This window comes from Nesoenas mayeri (assembly GCF_963082525.1).
Source record: "Nesoenas mayeri genome assembly, chromosome: 2".
In the NCBI taxonomy this organism is placed as follows: domain Eukaryota; kingdom Metazoa; phylum Chordata; class Aves; order Columbiformes; family Columbidae; genus Nesoenas; species Nesoenas mayeri.
In genome coordinates this window covers 139,363,664-139,382,419 of record NC_137543.1, presented here as the reverse complement: position 1 = coordinate 139,382,419, position 18,756 = coordinate 139,363,664, and the positions used below count along the sequence as shown (strand labels likewise).

Sequence of the window (18,756 nt, the reverse complement as noted above, 5' to 3'; positions counted from 1 at the left end):
TGTAGCTTTGCGTGGTCACTGGTCTGCACAATGAGTAAATTCCATCACATCTTACCTCACAGTTGAGATTATCATCAATAACAGTGCTTTTCATTTTAATATGGAATTAGACTAACTGAAAAATACTACTAGACATAAATTGTCTTTCTTCTTCTTCTCAAAGCCATATGAGGGGCTAAGACTTCAGGACCTGCGAAGGCTGAAGGACATGCTGATCGTGGAGTCTGCTGACATGCTCCAGGCCCCGCTCTTCACTGCAGAAGCTCTACTGCGCGCACACGGTAATCCAAAATCTTAAAGACTAACAAACTTTTCAGTAAAATCAAAATTGCAGTTGTGGGTTTCCTTTTTATTTCCAAGTAAAAGAGAAGTAACTGTTAATCAAATACCAGGAAACCGTTCATACAGTACTTTAGAAAAAATACAGCTGTAGTATGTCAAAAAGCATTGAGGCAAACAGAGAAGCCGATAGGAAAGTGATTCAAACTAGGAATTATAATGACAGACATTTTAACTTAAGTAGTATGGAGAAACAGAGACACAGAAGTAGAACTTCCGTGGTTTTATATGTCATAAAAAGTCAGAATCATTGTGCCTGTTTCTGACAGACCTATGGTTTTATGCCACTTTATATTTGTGTATAAAACTGGATCTAATTTTATTTATTAATTTACTTACTGTTGCAATAAAAGCAGTCTTACCATTGTACTAAATGGTTCAAAGCTGCCTCGGCAGTTAAAGCAAATGAGTGTTTGTCATTTGAAGGATTTTTATAGTTAGCTCTTCTAGTAGACTTTTCTGTGTGTATATCTCTAACTAGTTTAATTTCACTAAAATCAGCCTTTGTACTTGTCATGTAGTTTAAACTGTGGTTGTCAGAATGGGGATACACTGAATTCAGAACAGATATACAGAATCCAGACAAAAGTATCTCTCTGAGACTCAGTGGAAGCTTTAGGCTTTGATTCAGTGATTCAAAACTTGTGCTTACTGAAGCATCTGCCTTGTTACTGTGTGCCAGAGAACTACTCAGGCAGTTGCATTCTCATCACTGTGTTACTGGATTAAGCTTTCATACCCTATTATTTTTGTGGGCTCCTTGTGAAAATAAAAGGGAGAGGGAAAAGTGAAATAGTAAAACGTTATTTTAAACCCACAACTTTGGGCACACTTTCATGAGGAGGTATGCTACCTGAAACTCATCTCTTTTACATTATTTTTAATGGTTATTATTTATGGTTCTTTTTGACATTGAATTAAGTCAACTTGAACTTGTGCCAGTCTGATGATATTTAAGGCATAGTCATTGCATGTATGCTTTTTTAATGTTGATTATTTGTTTAGCACTTGTATTTATAATATGCGCCATATTTGAATGCTGTTTTGGATTATCAGAATACTCTCATTAAGGCTAAATATTTTACTAAATGGGTAGGTAGTTTCTGTAGCCTGTGTAGATATTTTCAAGAAGAAAATTATGGCAATACCATTCAAACTTGCAGCACGGTCCATAATAAATCCAAGAGCAGTGAGGTTGATGTAAACTGTGGAGAAACGTCTGCCAGCATCTAGCGAGTCGGAATTGAAAGCTGAGAAGAAATGAGTCTGTGTTCCAAAGGTCATTTTACTGATGTTGCCGTAGTGATGTCGCGGTAACTTAATGCAATTGGCCAGTGCAGAGAAAGAAACACAGACAATTTGCAAGTCATGAGAAAGGCAACTATTTTGCCTGTAGCTGTAGTCATACGCTGGAAATTTTTCAAATATAACTTGTTTTATTTGAAATGAAGGCATAGAATTGGTTCAGCCTCATAAAGGGAGTAACTGAGCTATTTACAAAATGCTTAGACAACTGGGAAACATCAAATGCCAAACCGTAATGTTTTTGCATTTAATCTTGAAATACGTAAAAGAATACTATGAAATCTTCACTTAATTCACATTTAATATAAGAAAAATATGTCTTAAATTCTTGGAAAATTCATTTTTATGTACTAATTTTTAATGGCTTACAGATATGTAATATTTAATCCAACAGACTTTGCTTTCTTTTATCATACAACGAACGATACCAATCTACTGACATAGGCTGTAAGAATTGAGGTTTTGTGTTGTTTTTTCTCATTAAGAGACAGAAGTATTTAGAGTTAGACCAAGATAAAATTATTAGGGCAGTCATGAAAATAAATAACTTTACAATTTTTCTACAAGTGTTTTTTCAAAATTGTTCCTATTTCTTTTCTAGTTAATGCTAAAGCAGTTCATTTCAGGATAAAAGAGAGACAATTCAGCAAAGATAACTATCTCATATTTTACTAAAACTCATACATTAGTAAAGAAAACACAGTAGAATCCATTTAGTACTATGTCTTAACTCTGGGTCATTTTAAAGATACAGTACAAACAAAGGAGCTCAAGAAAACTTTTAGCAAATTTTATCTGTATCTTAGCATCAATCAGCTCCCCTCTGAAAGATGATCAGCTTAGGGTAATTTGAAAAATACTAATAAAAGTCACATGTTTTGAAGTGTCAATATGTTCAGGCTACATGTCTTTAAACAAATGAAAGTAAACTCTAACCCATGATATGTTTTAGTGTAGATAAGTAGGCTCCTGATCAGTAAATCATTCCCAGCTCAAAGGCTTTTTTTCATATTAGAAGGGAACAGATTTTATTATGACAGCAATCATTATTTGACAATGGCAATATTTTATTAAGTTCAGTGCTTAGAACACTCATCTTTTTTCCAGCATTAATACAGTATAGGAATACTATTTGTCTTTTTTCTATAAAATGTAAAATTCAATAAAAATATCACAGATCTTTTGATTAATAACATTGAGTTTCCAGTGGGAGTACCTAGCATTTAAAAAAAAAATCTTCAAAATATTTATTTAAGTTGATAGGAAAAAATTGGAAAATTTCTCTTTCCTTTGGAAATTCTGGTTCATCTGATCTGTGTGTAGTGTGAATACTTTAAGATTCAAATCAATACAGGAATTTTTTTAATAGAAGAATTCACTATTCTTAAGATGTATTTAGTATTACTCTTAGGTATCAGAAACATAAAGCATTTCAAACAATGGTTAAGAAAGATTTTATTCAGTTTTAAGATATCATACGTAATAAATTTGTTTCAGTTGTTCTTTTTTTTGTGTATAAATGGGCAATGTTAATTATGAATAAAAGTAAAGCATTCAGTAACACAATTATAGAACAAAAATGTAGTAAGAATATGTGAAATGCTTTGAGCAATCAGGTGGGGTTTTATTCTTTTTGTTCCCCAGAAACGCATAGCTGTCATATGCACGTATGAAGACTGGTAACTTGCTAGTTCACAAATCTTTTTGTAATCTAACTTTATCTTAGCCTTCTTCCTTCATTTGTAGCACTTGGCTTCATTTTCTTCAAAAAAACACGGTAGATAGAAGTCAATCCATATTGAACAATTTTTTTTAAAAAAAAAAGGGAAAATATTGAAGATTCTGTCATGCAAGGACTGTTATATTTTGTTCTGTCTTTGCTAGTCACTGAAATTCTGGTTTCTGAACCTCCTAGCTACTACTTGCTGTAAATAAATAATACAAATAATTATATTTAAGACTGATACTACAGGGAATGGAGATGCTTGCAATGCAGTTATTTACATAAAAACATTGCATTATTTATTATCTTGGAATGTGTTCTGTAAAATTTAATGTCTAAAGTTCCATTCACTTCTACTTACCATATTTATTTCTTTCCAGTTTTTTTAGCTTGTGTTCATAAATTCTTTTGAGGGCGCAGTTACAAAATACATTCTGCACATTGCGAGCTGCATAATTTGCTGTGTGTGTGCGTTTATTGCAGACTGGGACAGGGAGAAGTTACTTGAAGCGTGGATGTCGAACCCAGAGAACTGCTGCCAGCGCTCGGGGGTGCAGATGCCAACTCCCCCTCCGAGCGGATACAACGCCTGGGACACGCTCCCTTCTCCCCGCACCCCGCGCACCACTCGCTCCTCTGTGACCTCCCCCGACGAAACCAGCCCCTCGCCAGGAGACCTTGAGACAGCTGTGGTGAGTTTGTAAACAGATCTGGAATTGTTAGCAGGGCAGAAGAGCTCGTTTCTAAACATAGCGCACCTACGTGGACACGGGAGCTGCGTTGTCATCTCATTCTGAAAATAAGTTTGTGAAGATGGGAAGCATTTCATTGCCAAAAGCGGTGAGCAGAGAGGTTGACGTCTTAAACATTCTATATAATAACACAATTGAGCATCTGGCTAATAGAAAGCACTCTGTTTTCACCTTGCCTGTCACTTACAAAGTAGCATTTTATCCAGCTACAATCACATCAGTGCATTTGGCTCTTTTGAGCTTCTCTTCTCATTTCATACTTATCAAAATGTTCACTGTCATTGTATCCATGTCCCTAAATGTACTCAATGCTGTGAACCCTGCCTTTTGAAAATTTTTTCTTTAGAAAACAAAATTCTCTTTGTCTGCGTTTTGAAATGTCAGCCCACTAGTGTACTGTAAGCTTACAATTACTTTTACTATGTGTGGGCTGCTTCAAGCAGTTTACAAGGCTATTGCAAATTTGAAATATGAAAGCATCTTTCATTAAAATCACTGTGGTTCTTTTGGAAGACAGAGCTCTCTTTTTAATAATCCACAGCTGCAGCAGTATGAAACTTTTGCTCCATGACCTAAGCATTTTTCTGGAACATTATATGCAGTGTTGCAAATGGATCATCCCTAGGTCTCATATTCAAATAAAGATCTTGCATTCCTGCACAGAAATCTTTTATTTCTTTAATTGTAAAATGCTGAAAAAGAAGGTATATAGAAGGAATAATGTTATCATACATATATTTACATTAGCAGTTAAATACTGTCCTGGAATACTTCCTAATTAAAATGTATAATGAAAGATTACATGTCTCCAGTTTTACACTGTGTGCTTTGTTTTTAATTGATGATCCATAAGGCCAGAGTGCAGGTTTGGATAATGATCGCCATTCTACATCTAGTGTATCTAAATCTGAATCCAGAGTTATACATTTAGTATTCCGTTCATTTAAAAATCTTAGCCATCAAAATATTTTCAAAATGTTGTTTATGAAATAATACGTGTTCTCATTTTGGCAGGAAAATAAAAACTAAAAGCAATAGATAAAATAAAACCGCAAGCTATAAAACTTCTTTTCAGATTTTGCATTTACATCCTATCTTATAATTAAAACTGTTCCAGTAAGTGTTCTCTACTTGATATTTTGAACTCGGGGCTTCAGGAAGTTCCTTATTTTAAAGTTACATTTTAAACAAAAATGAAGACTCTTATAAATTTAATAGCAAACATTTTTTGAAGAATTGTCAGCTTCTAAAAATTTTGGTTTGGCTACACAATAAATGCCTTCATCAAGTTTTACACTTAAAAGGCCCACTTGTTTGGTTTGCTTTGGTTTTGGCTGTAACACAAGTGCTTTTAGAAAGCAGCATACCATAAGATAACCTTTTGAAAATGTCCTCTATGTGTTTAATATCTAAAGTATTGAAAGCTCAAGTAAATTTTCATGGAATCTTGTCTCCAATGGAAAGAAAAATCTGTCTGTACTCCTTGAAGACCATGATTATTTATTTTCACACCTAACCACAAGCTATGCGGTTTCATCCCTATGCTTTAAATGTTTTCAGAGTAAGGGTCTCAGTATTCAATGTTATTTTTTCTATAGTACCTAGTTGTATAAAATTCAGCAGTGGTATCTTCTGTTGGAATACTTTTAGCTTAACTTATTCTTTATTTTGATCAAAAGCCTCAAAGTATTTTCCTAAAAACAGTATCTGTGTAGATTATTACTTAAAATAATTGCTGCTGTTGCACAACCAAATTGTGCTCCACCTTGATTTGGACCTGATTGTTTGAGACGCTGAATATTTCCTGTAGCCTTTGCCATCTCCAAACTCCATTTCTGGCTGCCTGTGAAGCTGATGAAAAATTCAGGTCCCTTTTGTCCCTAGAACTCCTAATTCTGAGGTGCCAGTGCTCTGCAGGTTGAAGTACTTGCTGAGCTGGAGAACGTGACAGAAGACGCCTCAAAATGTGCTGTTTGGATAGGAAGATATAGAAACACGGATATCTCATCTTTCCCATTTCTGTTTCTATAGCTTAAATAATTTCTTTTCTGGTTACAGTTAAATTTTTTCCCCTACTGAGCACTTCTTTAAATTTTTGCTGAGATTTTTCCAACGTAATGTGTCCTGCTGACAACATACAAGGCTTTAGGGTATTCCTTAATCAGAAGTATTTTTCTCATCTACAGTGTGACATTTGTATGTGTAATATTTCTGTGTTTGAAGACCCAGTGGATATGCCTTGTGGACATGACTTCTGCAGAGCATGCTGGGAGGCGTGAGTAAACATGCTTTTCTATCTTTTGAGAAACTTTTGTAGTTGTCATTTTGAAGGGGAAAGCACAGAGACCGCAAACAGCTAATGTTAAAGTACTGTTTGGCTTTCAAAGAGTTGCTGGTTTGACCCTATTGGATATTTAAGTTGCCATACACCATGGCTATCAACTGTTATAGGCTTACATAATGTTCGTTTTGGTCCTGACTCAACAAAACTCTTAAGCAAATGTTTCAAGCCCATGTGTAAATAGATGACCCTACTCAGTGTGCATGTGATGTTGGCAGCATTGGGGTTTAGGCTTTCTAAATTAAGCACGTGCCTAATTCCATCTCTGAGTTTAGCATACAAAACTTAGGCATCATAAATCCATTTCCAGTCAAAGAAGCAATTAAAATGCTTTCTTACATTGAAGATTAGTAACTGAGGAGTAGAGTTAACTTACACGATCTGTTAGTGTAATGCTCTTGTTACTACGTATTTTTTTTTAAAGTCAAAATAGTTGTGCTAGTAAAGACTTGGACATGGACAGTTATGCTAGTATAAATATTAATTGTGCTTCCCAGATTCGATTATGTCTGTATGCAGTGATTATATTCATCTTTGTCCTCAGTCAGGAGATTGTACCACTTGAATTGTACCACTGTAGTGTCTTGTCACAGCGTCACACCAGCACAGACAGTTCTGCTGCACATCAACCCAATTCGTATGAACCCGTTCCTCCTGCGCTAAGGAAGAGCACTTTCTCTTCCATGCAGGCTTTTATAAGGCAAAGCAAATTAATAGTCTTGCCGCTGTTGTCTTGCAAATTGTTATGCAGCGATGCAGAAGTTACCGAGAGATCAGTGGCTTGACATGGCGCTTCTAATTTGAGTGCTGAACTGTGCGTGCTGTGATTTGCACGTGCACTCGGAGCTCCAGCTCAATGTCAAGCAAGTGCTGGCAGTGGCACCTCTAGGGTGGGATTCGTCATTCCAAGCCAGTCATTTGAAAGCTACTCGGAGCACAGCCAGGACTGAGTTTTCCCGTTCTAAGATATGAATCTAAGACGGGAGGAATTGACAGGCCTCTCTACCTGAACTATTAAAGGATCCCAGGTGGCTCACTTAGAATAGCTGCCTGTCCTTTGAATGATTAAAGTTAGATGACATCCTTGATGTCAGATTAATAAGTTACAGCTTTTAAACTAAGCAACCTTGTGCACTGTCAGTTAAAGTCTGGCTTTCAGCAGGTTTCTGAGCTCGTTCCATCTCACATTCTGGTGCTTAGGGACTGCAAAGGTCTCAGTTTAGAAATTTGTTTCCAAGAGCAGACCTATTTTGACTAGCACAGTTGTAAAAATTAATTGCATATCAAATTGATGATTTCCTAGATTAATTACACTTACATGTTCCATTTCTGATTTAAGTTGGAAGTAATGCTCGGCTTAATTAAACATTGCAGAGCTGTGTCTGAGAAATGGCAAGGATGGGAACCACAAACACATAGGGCTGAGCATAGCTGAAGGTGCTCGTTTTTGAACCATGACGGTGTTCTTTTTTCTTTTCATTACGATGTTCATCAAATCTGTGTCCCTTTTGAGCAGAAAGAGGTACTTCCCATTCTTTGTTTAAAATTTCATTAATGTGAGTATCTGTGAACCTAGTATAAAGTAATTAGCCACCTTTTAATTTTTACTTTTTATTCACAAATACTGACTGACAAAATTCTGGCAGATTTTTGAATCTGAAAATTCAGGAGGGTGAAGCTCACAACATTTTTTGCCCAGCGTATGATTGTTTCCAGCTTGTGCCTGTAGACATCATAGAAAGTGTGGTTTCCAAGGAGATGGACAAAAGATACCTTCAATTTGACATTAAGGTAAACTATCAAACTGTTCTTGTACTCTTGAACTGTATTTCATTTTATAAGAAATACGACTTCTATGTGAAATGCTGCAGTATATTTGTAGCTTTCCAAGTGGAAATTAATAAATTAATATGTACACTGAATTATTGTTTATCTTATATGCCATAATATTAGTGGTTGACATACCACTGAGAAAGAAGAACATTGTATTTATTCCTTAAGCACAAATGCAATAATTCCGTAATGTGTAAGTTAATGCAGTATGAATAAAATTATTTGATCAAACTAATGTTCGAACAGGTAATATGAAGCTTTCATTTTTAAGAATTTTTGGATTATTTTCATGACCAACAGACTGTTTACATTCAGAAATAGTATGTTTCCCTTTAAAAAAATTATTTCAGAAGTGAATTACTTAATTTTTTGCCATCCAGCGCTTCACATGACCACTATATATATAGGAAGAGAAGTAGGAAGACCTTGAGCTAGTTTTCCTGTTTCATTTCTTTAACGTTTATTTCCATCATTGCAACTTGGTTGTAAAAGCGAATTTTAATTCATCTTTTTTTCTTTTATACTAGTATAGTAATGAACTATTCTTTGACATAATGTGCTACTTTATCAATGCTGGCAGGGCAAAAGAAAGTAGAGAAATACATTTTGGTTTATAATACTTTGTGTGACAAGTCTCTTTAATACACAGTAACAGTGTCATACATGGTAAGATGCAAATCAAACTATCAAATCTGATTAATCTTGTACATCTTCGTATTTCAAGCGGCTGGTGATCAGCATAGGTTTGAAGTGAAGTAGTGAAAGTTCCTTTTCCTCCTCATTTATTAGATGTAAGTTTTACAAAAGAAGACCCGATACATTAAACAGAAAAGGCTGGAGGTAAATTCCTGTATTAGTGTACTTCTGATTTCAGGCTTATTGCAGGAGGGATATGTTGTGGGATTTTTGTTTCAATCAATAAGGTTTTAATTATTTTCAACTACAGGAGTCAGTTCTGTTAATGAGTGTATTGCAAGTGCATATATAGTAGAAGTTTCCAGTAAGCCGTATCACAAAGGAACTGACTTGCACACATTCAACATTTTGTTTGCGATGTAAGTCATTTGCATCTTAGCCTAAGTCTGGAGTACTGTTGTTATTTGAATTAAACAAAAAAAGGGTGGAGATAAAACTGTTCCCCTTTTATAACTATTTTTAAAAGCCTATCGAAGTAGCTACAAGATTGTCCTTATGCTTTTTGGCTTTGTTCCATCAAAGGAAGATTATGAGTACAGATTGTTTTATATCAATGACAAAATCTGATCTTATGTGGTAAAATCTTTTCCTTTTTTTCCTCAGGCCTTTGTTGAAAATAATCCTGCTATTAAATGGTGTCCTATACCAGGCTGTGAAAGAGCAGTAAGGCTAACAAGACAAGGATCAAATTCAACAGGATCAGATACACTTAGCTTCCCCATGCTAAAAGCCCCTGCTGTAGATTGTGGCAAAGGACACCTTTTCTGCTGGTTAGTACTAGAAACTTACCTACATAAACTCACAGTCACTGCTGTTCCAGGGGTTAATTAAAAAGTCCCACTTAGCACCATGCATTTGTGTGGGATGGTGTATGACTGTACTGTCTTGCATCCATGGACCAGATAACGTCATGTCCATAAATATTTTAGTATTTGGGGGCACAGCAAAGGTTTATAATGCTGTCTTACTCATCATTGGCCCTGTCTGGTGAAAAACAGCAGCATGGAGTGCTATGATCTGTTCTGAGGGGACAGAGAAGTGGGATATTGGTGAAGGGATTTTTGTGTCTGCTCTGGATAGCGATAGCGATAGTGGTAGAAACATGGCACATTTTGAAGACTAGCACAGAAAGTCAGCAATTTTTAGCTCTTGCTGAATTTTGGTAGAATTGCATCAAGGAAGCTGGAGTTTAAACAGGACTATGAATGACCTTTTGCTTCATACATAGCTGTTCTGTTTGCCAGATCTCTCCAATCGTTGTTTCACTTTAGGATCAGCACTTTATGTTCTGATGAGTTTTAAGATGAATACAAGCTTGAGAAGGAGTAAAAAGCCATAAGTCATTCAAAAAACATCCCTCAGATTGCCTGTCTTCAGCACTTCCAAGATAGTACAACAAAAATATCAACCCAAACCAAAAAGTAGTGGGATATTTTTCTGAAGTACAGAGCAAGCCCCCTCTCTTAGTTTTTTGAGATTGTCAGACTGTCAATTTATGACTATTGTAGTGGGGCGTCCTTTTCGCTGCTGGAAAATCAAAAAGGCTCAACCAAAGCACAGACATCCAGACAAGCTGAGTATGCCTTCTTTCCATTTTTCAATTGAAACATGAAGCAAGAAGAAGAGATCCTGAATAATCTGCACGATTCCAAGTATGGTAAGACTCTTAATGAAAGAAGCTTCTGATTTTACTTCTTTCCACTTATGAATGGAAAGGAAGAAGGAACAAGAGGAAAATAGACATAATGAAACAACCGCAAAAGCCAGAAAAGAGAACTTCTTGGGAAGAGGCTGTTCACAATGAATGGGGAGCTTGGAAAATGACAAATTCTGTTGAAACAAAACAGAAAATCTTTTTTACCAGTGAACATAAAACAAACTTCAGTATTATCCCACAAAAACGTGAAATCCTTTCATCCTTGCTTCTGATTACAGACAGAGAATCAATTTTTCTGTTACCCTGAAGGGACAGAGCTTGAGACCACTTCAGTGTAACATTGACGTGATCCTTCAGAAATCGGCAGCTTCTGCTTCCTTTGCATGGGCTGAATGTACGAGCTCTTGAGAATGTCCCCTGAGTGTGAAAATGTCCTCTCAGTGCCTAATTTTTATAAGAAGTGTCTTTTTTATGTTGCCTGGTAGTATTTCTGAATGTTCTTTTTATTTTAATGCTTTGAGATATTGCACAAGCAAATACAGTTAAGGTCTTGAAAAAGACCTCATTTTAACAGCAAAATGTCCCAGAAGGCCTTTCCCAGACCTTTTTTCATCCCTGCAAAACGGAGTGAAGAGTTTCAGCAATGGCAAGAAAGTTCTGCTAGCAACCAAAGCATCCTGCAGTGCTATGAATCAGAACCATTTGCTGAGGACAGCCATGTTAGTCTTACGGTACAAAAAACCCTGTGCATGAATGGGTTCCTCTGGAGAAAAATAAAGTGTATTCTCAGTTCAGAGGGTTTTCATCATGACTGTATGCTTAAAGGGAGTTTGCTCTATATCTTAAAAATCAATCAGCACATCTCACTGTTCCCTGCTTATGTCAGTTCTGCAAGTTTTGCCCAGGTAATCCACATGTTAGACATCGCAATAGCAATTGATGCTGAATTTAGTAAGAGATTCTTTGGAATTTATGTACTAGAAAACCCCAACCAGCCCCTAGATAATCACCTGGGTTTGTTGGATCTAAAGCCTTCTTGCTGATGAAAGCAAGAAAATTCTCTGAGACTATTGAGCAATTTCCTTTCTTTTTTTTTATGTGGAAGTAGGAGTGTTCCTGTTAAGTACAGAGTTCCTTAGAATGTATTAAATTTTTCATTACCCACCACTAACACCACCTTCAACAAAATGTAATCTGTTGTTACAAACACAAAGTTCTCTTCCCTTTCAGAAAAAGCATTCTGAGATATTTAAATGCAGTGCAAATGAAAACTGTGCACAAATCCTACATCTGTGTATTATAAGACACATTCAACCTATTAGAACCCCTTCATGCTGTCTCAGAAGCACAGGGAATTGAGGCAAGCAGACGCTTCTGGAAAACAGTTGCAGCAGGTGGTGCACACTGAGTTTTGCACCTTCCCTCCTCACTCCTTTCGTCCTAGATGGAGAGGAGGAGCAGAGACATCTCTACCAGTGCACTTGGGAAGCCAGTTGTAAGTTGCAACAGTGCTTTGCTGTTTTGATTCAAAATTCATTATATGGTGCAAACGTTATAACGAAGGGAGGAAAATTCTGAACTGCATTTTTCTTGGACAATGCTTTTAGCCCTTCCCTGAATTTTAATTTGTTGAAACTTGCTGCAATTCTATTGAGTATGTACTGCACCTTCAAATAAGTCATCCTGCTGAGTGTTGAGGAAGGCAGTCTGGGGAGGCTAACGCTCTTAATTGTCACAGCCCTTTGTCATTAGTTCCCTTCGTTCAGTGCTGTCAGGGAGTCTATCCAAAATACAACTTTGTTTCATAGAAGGGTTTATGAGCAATAAGGTCAACGCTCTTGCTCTAGTAAGATGGCATCCCAATATAAAACCCTTTGTTCTGGAGTGTGCTGAGGAAAGAACTTCCATGAGAAGCTGTTCTTTAACACTGTTGTGACTATAGTATAGATACAGATACATGATATATATATGATTGCACTTCTTTTGAAATTCACAAGGTTACAAATTTGAAAGCATCAAAGACACAACCTTCCCCCACCAGTAACAGATTAACTAATCAGCTTTTAACTTAAAACTGAGTTTGTTTAAGTTAATTTTTGCTAATTTCAGTCCTTTCTGGGAACAAATACTATGTGAGAGGTCTTGGCTCCATGAAGTCAATGATTTGAGTGTGTGCTGCTGTCCTGCAGAAGTGAAAGGTCTCCATTTTCAAGCAGGGCTGAGATTGCCTTATTATAGACTAGTTATTCATTCCAGCAAAATCTTTCCCAGCTGCAGATATTAAGTATCTCCAAACCAGAGATCTTTGTGTGTGGTGAATTCAAGCTTGTTTGATAGCAGACTAGCTAGTGAGGAAAAAAAAGCTGAAAACTGGTGCCGCAGCCTTTTCTTTGTTCCTGCATCCCTGCTGAAGAGGTGGACAAGAGCAATCAGAAGAGTATCGATGTATCTTCTACATCTGCCCTGCAGAGAGCAACTCACCATTGCATCTGCAGAAAACGTGCATGTGCTCTGATGCAGCTGTTGCCCGTCTGAAACACACTTCCTCTGAAATGTTTAGTTTGATGTGACAGATGTCTGAGGCTATTCGCTGCCATTCCAGTAAAAAAAGGAGTCATTGCAAGTCCGGAGTCCATATGGAGATGTCTACACCCAAGTACCATTTGGAAGCCACATATCTGCCAACCTGTAGTAATGATTGCCATCCTTAAAGTTAGCAGTCACTTCAAGAGAAGCTCAAGGGACTCAATTCTCCACTATGGCCATGTAAATAAATTAAAGACCCCATTGAAGAAGCTCTGGTGGAGAGAGAGAACATCCATAAATACTTAATTCTGGTGTTGAAGGGCTTGGATCTTTTTCTAGATTGAAAGCTTGAATCCACCTAAAGATTAATTATTGCAACTGAATAGATGCAAGTAATTCTACATAAAATGCATTTCAGCTATAGCAGTCTACCTCATTTTCGTAATCTCATTATTCTGGTTTACCTTTATCACATACACTATACTAGCGCCTTTTGTGACACTAAAATAGTAGCAGGGCATAATTCAAACAAACTACAAACCATCTGATTTATTTCAGATTGTAATTTTGAAAAGCCCTTTTCCTTTCCTATCTCATTTAGATTCTTTATGAATCTTAATGATGCTTTTGAGCAACTACTTGGAGAGTATTTTAAAATAATGTTAATTACATGGCTTTTTATCTTCCTGACTTAAAGTTTTACTGTCTCTTGCTCGGTGTCCATGTTTTTTAGTGTGAACCAATTTTAACTTTAAATATCTAAATGATGAGTTACTGTGTCTACATCTTAATTTTCAGGGAATGTCTTGGTGAAGCGCATGAACCTTGTGACTGTCAAACCTGGAAGGACTGGCTACAGAAAATATCTGAAATGAAACCAGAAGAACGTAAGAGTCGTGCTTGGGGCAGGGGTTAATTTAACAACAAAAAACAACTTTGTTTTGGTTTTTAGAGGGATTTTTTAGTTCCATTGAGTAAAAACTCTACGTTTCTTGAAAAACAGGGTGAAAGAGAGGAGGAAAATTAAACCCCTGAATGAGAGGCTGCTTGATACTTGGACTGCATGTTTAGGCAGCACTATGGCAGACTGTTCTCCTTAAATCATTCCTCTCCATAAATCCACATGTGGTTCAGTCACAACCTATAAAACCCTTCCTTTTATAGATTTCTTACAGTAATTTATTGATTTATTCCTGAATGTTAAATAACTTTTACTGAAACAACTAATAAAGGTTGGGTTTACGCAGGACAGACATTTCCTCGGTCAACAGAAACAAATAAAGATAAATAGTAATATGAAGAAATACTAACTTAACTTGGTTACCACAGTTCAGAGCTTCCCATATTATGTTACAAATATTCTGGAAAACATAGAAAAATTTATAAAGAGGCAAAATAGACTGTACTTTGTCTAACTATACCAATTTTTCTCATCTATGTATTTTATCATTTATGTATTATAAATGTTATCTATATAATAATTTATATAGAGATATAAACTGTGTAGAAATATATGTAAATAATGTGTGATGATATTATGTATTTATATGTGAGTAATACATATCATGAAGAATTATTATATTCTGTCAAGAAATAAGTAAACATATATCTTTCCTAATATGATTTTCACGAAAGATTACACAGGTACAATTTCAATTTCTCTGTTTTTGCATGCTCTGCATCCTTCTGTCACCCTCAAAAAGTTGTGGGAGTGAGTGAGGCGTATGAAGATGCTGCCAACTGCCTGTGGTTACTAACAAACTCCAAACCATGCGCCAACTGCAAATCTCCAATTCAGAAGAATGAGGGCTGCAACCACATGCAATGTGCAAAGGTGAGAAGGAGCCTTCATATAATATGTTGTGAAACCATAATTCAGGTTGTGTATGTCATGTGTACCTGTTAGGAGCACAGGCTTCCAAAACCTCTGAATGTCACACCTGAGATCTAACGGAACCCGCTGCAAGAATTAGATCATTGACAGATGGTGGGTTACATGTATTTAGAAAATGTTTCGTATTTAGTGAAATCTGTTTGGCTGGCAGGTGAACACTATAATGATCAAAATTTCATAAACATCTAAGAATTACTGGCAATACAGTATGAAACTTAAGAAAACAGAAATAATTGATAGTTTAATCATCCTTAATAATGTAGAAGAGAAAGAGCATTTTTATTAGGCAGAAGATGAAACATTTGAAGGGGTGGTAAGCTCTAATGAAGGTTTTGCCTTACTGCATTTTTCTTTTGCGTTATTTCTCTAACATAGCAACAAAACAGAGAAGTTCAGATGGAAGGCTGTAAACAGGAATTAATCAGTAGGAATAAAAAGACAGCAAAGAGTAATTCCAAAAGAAACATACTGGTGACAGCAGCCAAAAAATTAGTCATGAGTTTGAACTATGCTACAGAAATAGAAATAATATGTTTTGCTGTGAGTTCAGTATCATTTGAGAATGCTTTTTCTCTCAAATTAATTAAAAGCACCATATTTAGAATACTCTTTATGTCAGAAATATATAACTACAGATAATACTTTTTTGAGGAGCACCATTAAGAATAAGGAAGTAGCACAGACTTGACATAGTTGGTCTCCAATAAAAAGCTAAGAGATATAGAAAGTAATTCTCATTTTTTCTGGAAATGTGTTTCTCTCGCTCCATTACTATGCAGATCACATTTTCTTTATGTTACCATCACATATTCTCTCTCTTTCTGTGATATGAAGATTGGGTCTTTTTTTGGTGTTGTTTCTGTCTGTGGAAGCAGAGAACAGATTCTCTTCCACTTTGGTTTATGCCAAATTGACTGGTTTGTGTTTTTTTCTTAAATGATTTTCCAGAAGAGCTTCTAAATTCCGTAGCGCTAAAAACTGTAAAAGGTGTGTTTGTTGCAGCTTTTGCCACTGAGATCATCTCAATCGAACAAAAGTATGGATTCAGGCTGGAGATGACTTTGGCCATTAAACACTGTTAAATATAGACAATTTAACACAGTACCCTTGCAAGGCACTGGCTGACAACCACAGTTGTCTTTTCTTCTTTGATGCTGTACCTTATGAACAGCTTTAAGTGTCCTTAAAAGGGCCGGATTGCTTTTCTGGTGGAGAAATCCCTGCCAACAGAAGCTGCCTCCCCTCAGCCCAGTGAGGAAGGATGGGAAGGGTGTCCTCAGGCCCAGTGCAGCGCTCAGGCACAAGGCAGAGTCAGCGTCTCGCTTGTCCCCTCCTCCACCAAAGGGTCTGTGACGGAGCTTCTGCCCTTGCTGCCTTTGCTCAAGTCCATGATGGGATGAGCTACAGCTGCCTCTTAGCAGCAAACAAGTGCCTTGCTGTACAAGAGGACAGTCTTTACTCCCAAAGTCACATTTCTGTATTTAGGCAGACATCATACTGGTTTATGAGCCCAGTTTCTAAGGACACACGGCTTAGCCAGTCCTGCTCTCTCACTCCCCCACCTTAGTATTTTGTTTTTTACCTTCTGGGTGCTTTGCACCAGACACAAAGGAACAGCAGGGGGTTCACAGAAACTCTGCTGCAGAGACTTAATTTGTACTGACACCAAGAGACAGACTGAAATACCCACTCAGCAGTTACCTCTTCTGCTTGGCCACCAGATGTGGTTTGTGAAGCCTGGGCGGTGCTGCTGTATGGCTGCGTGATCATAAAGACCCATAAACAGAGCTCGGGGCTTTGGGAGATGTGTAGCAACAGATGGTCTGACCTAGTTGAAGATGTCCCTGCTCATTGCAGGAGGAATTGGACTGGATGGCCTTTAAAGGTCCTCTCCAACCCAAACCATTCTATGTTTTTATGTGGTTTGGAACGTTCAATGAGACCAAGGTATTGAAGGAGTGTCTGAGAACACTGAATGAATCTTGGGGTTTTTGAGGAGGCTTTTGGAGATGTGAGAGATTAGAAGATATATATGGTGGAGTGGTCATAGAAGGAGATCCTATGAGAGAGGTGAGATTATAATTGCAGTAGGAGCATATATGCATAAATTAATAGGAAGTCAAGCATTATTAGTTCTGTAACAAATTGTTTCTTACCATTTTTTTAATATTTTGTAATTTTTTTTCTTATAATGAATATGAGTGGGTTTGAATTACAGGCAAATGATGCGGTGATACACACTTAACACTTTTATACACAATTGCTCTCCTACTTCATTCTCAGCACTCATCTTACCATTTTGTATAAGTAAGCACTTCAAAAAACTGTTTAAGAACAAGGTGCAGCACAATAACAGGAAGAAATACTCCAGTCTGCATTGCTTTTTAGAAGAAAATCAGTACCACTGGTGAGACAAAGTTGGCAAAACTACAATGCAATAATTAGATTTCATTTCTTTCTGTAATATATCTAATTGATTGTATAAAACAACTACTGCTAAACACATTTGGTGTGGAATAGGTATTCCTAGAAAGGTTAAACTTATCAAAGAGAAAAGAAGTGCAGCTTAATTTACCAAATTCCGATAATAATATTAATAGCTTCATATTTATCAATGTAAATTTTTGCTTCATTTTTTCAGGATTTTTTCTTTGCTCATCTGTAAAACAGATAAACAGAATTCACTAAGCCAAAGTCTTGCCTGACCATCGATAAATAGCTTCCCATTGTCTTGAAATAAACTAGCTGAGAACTGGGTGCTGAGTTGAAACTATATAACACAGTTGTAACTTCTCTGGTGCAGAGAAGCCTGGATAAGTCAGATCTCCTTGTAAGGTGTTACCTGTTTCGAAAGCTCCATGCTGAGTGGGTGCAGACAATGCCCACTTTGAAGTAATCAGTCTTCAAAGTTTACTTTCAGGTTTTTTTCTCCTCTGTTTTTTGTCTCTTGCTTTAGTAATTGTTATTAATATTTTGCATTGGGAACACCGCATGACAAAATTACCAGTAATCATGTTTTTAGGAAAAAAAATCACCTTTTCTCATGGACAGTTGCTGTGTCGCTTAAAAAAATGAGACTTTTATTAAAACAAAAACAAAAAAAAACAGGTCTGATCAGCTATATTTATCGTTTGATTTATTTGATCCACTTAAAATTTAACCTGTAGATCCAACACAATCTTGTGATCCAGAGAACAAAAATTATGCCTGATATGATTTGATAACCCAGATCTTCTGTAGTAGGTAAAATAAATAGGAAGGAGGTTCCTCAGAAATTGCTTTGACCATAAACACAATCAAAATGATGTTAATTCAGCTGTTAATGGAGGAATAGTGATCCATAACTGCAAATCTACAATGTATCAACTTCTTTTTTTCTCCCCCGTTCCTTTTTCTTCTGCAGTGCAAATATGACTTTTGCTGGATATGCTTAGAAGAGTGGAAGAAGCACAGCTCTTCCACTGGAGGCTATTACAGATGCACTCGCTATGAGGTGATTCAACACGTAGAGGAGCAGTCCAAGGAGATGACAGTAGAGGTAACAAATCAATGTGTATGTTTCAAAAATAGTGCTAAGGCTGCAATTTCCTATTTAGAATAAGTTTAAGCAAAATGCGTCCAAACCTGAGTTCTAAATGGAAAAATACAACCTTAAATACACCAAAAAGGCAGAAAGAAAACACTGCTTAT

General features: G+C 36.5%; 1 protein-coding gene across 1 annotated transcript in view; it reads left to right on the top strand.

Annotated features, from left to right (window-relative positions):
* The window catches only part of ANKIB1 (ankyrin repeat and IBR domain containing 1), a 92,021-nt gene that overhangs the window by 62,506 nt on the left and 10,759 nt on the right, over positions 1–18,756 (top strand). The window contains exons 5-12 of the mRNA XM_080364285.1: positions 164–281; positions 3,851–4,059; positions 6,306–6,394; positions 8,107–8,251; positions 9,593–9,759; positions 13,971–14,059; positions 14,876–15,006; positions 18,470–18,604. Of these exons, the coding sequence (XP_080220411.1) occupies positions 164–281; positions 3,851–4,059; positions 6,306–6,394; positions 8,107–8,251; positions 9,593–9,759; positions 13,971–14,059; positions 14,876–15,006; positions 18,470–18,604 (1,083 nt within the window). The remainder of the gene's footprint in view (positions 1–163; positions 282–3,850; positions 4,060–6,305; positions 6,395–8,106; positions 8,252–9,592; positions 9,760–13,970; positions 14,060–14,875; positions 15,007–18,469; positions 18,605–18,756) is intronic.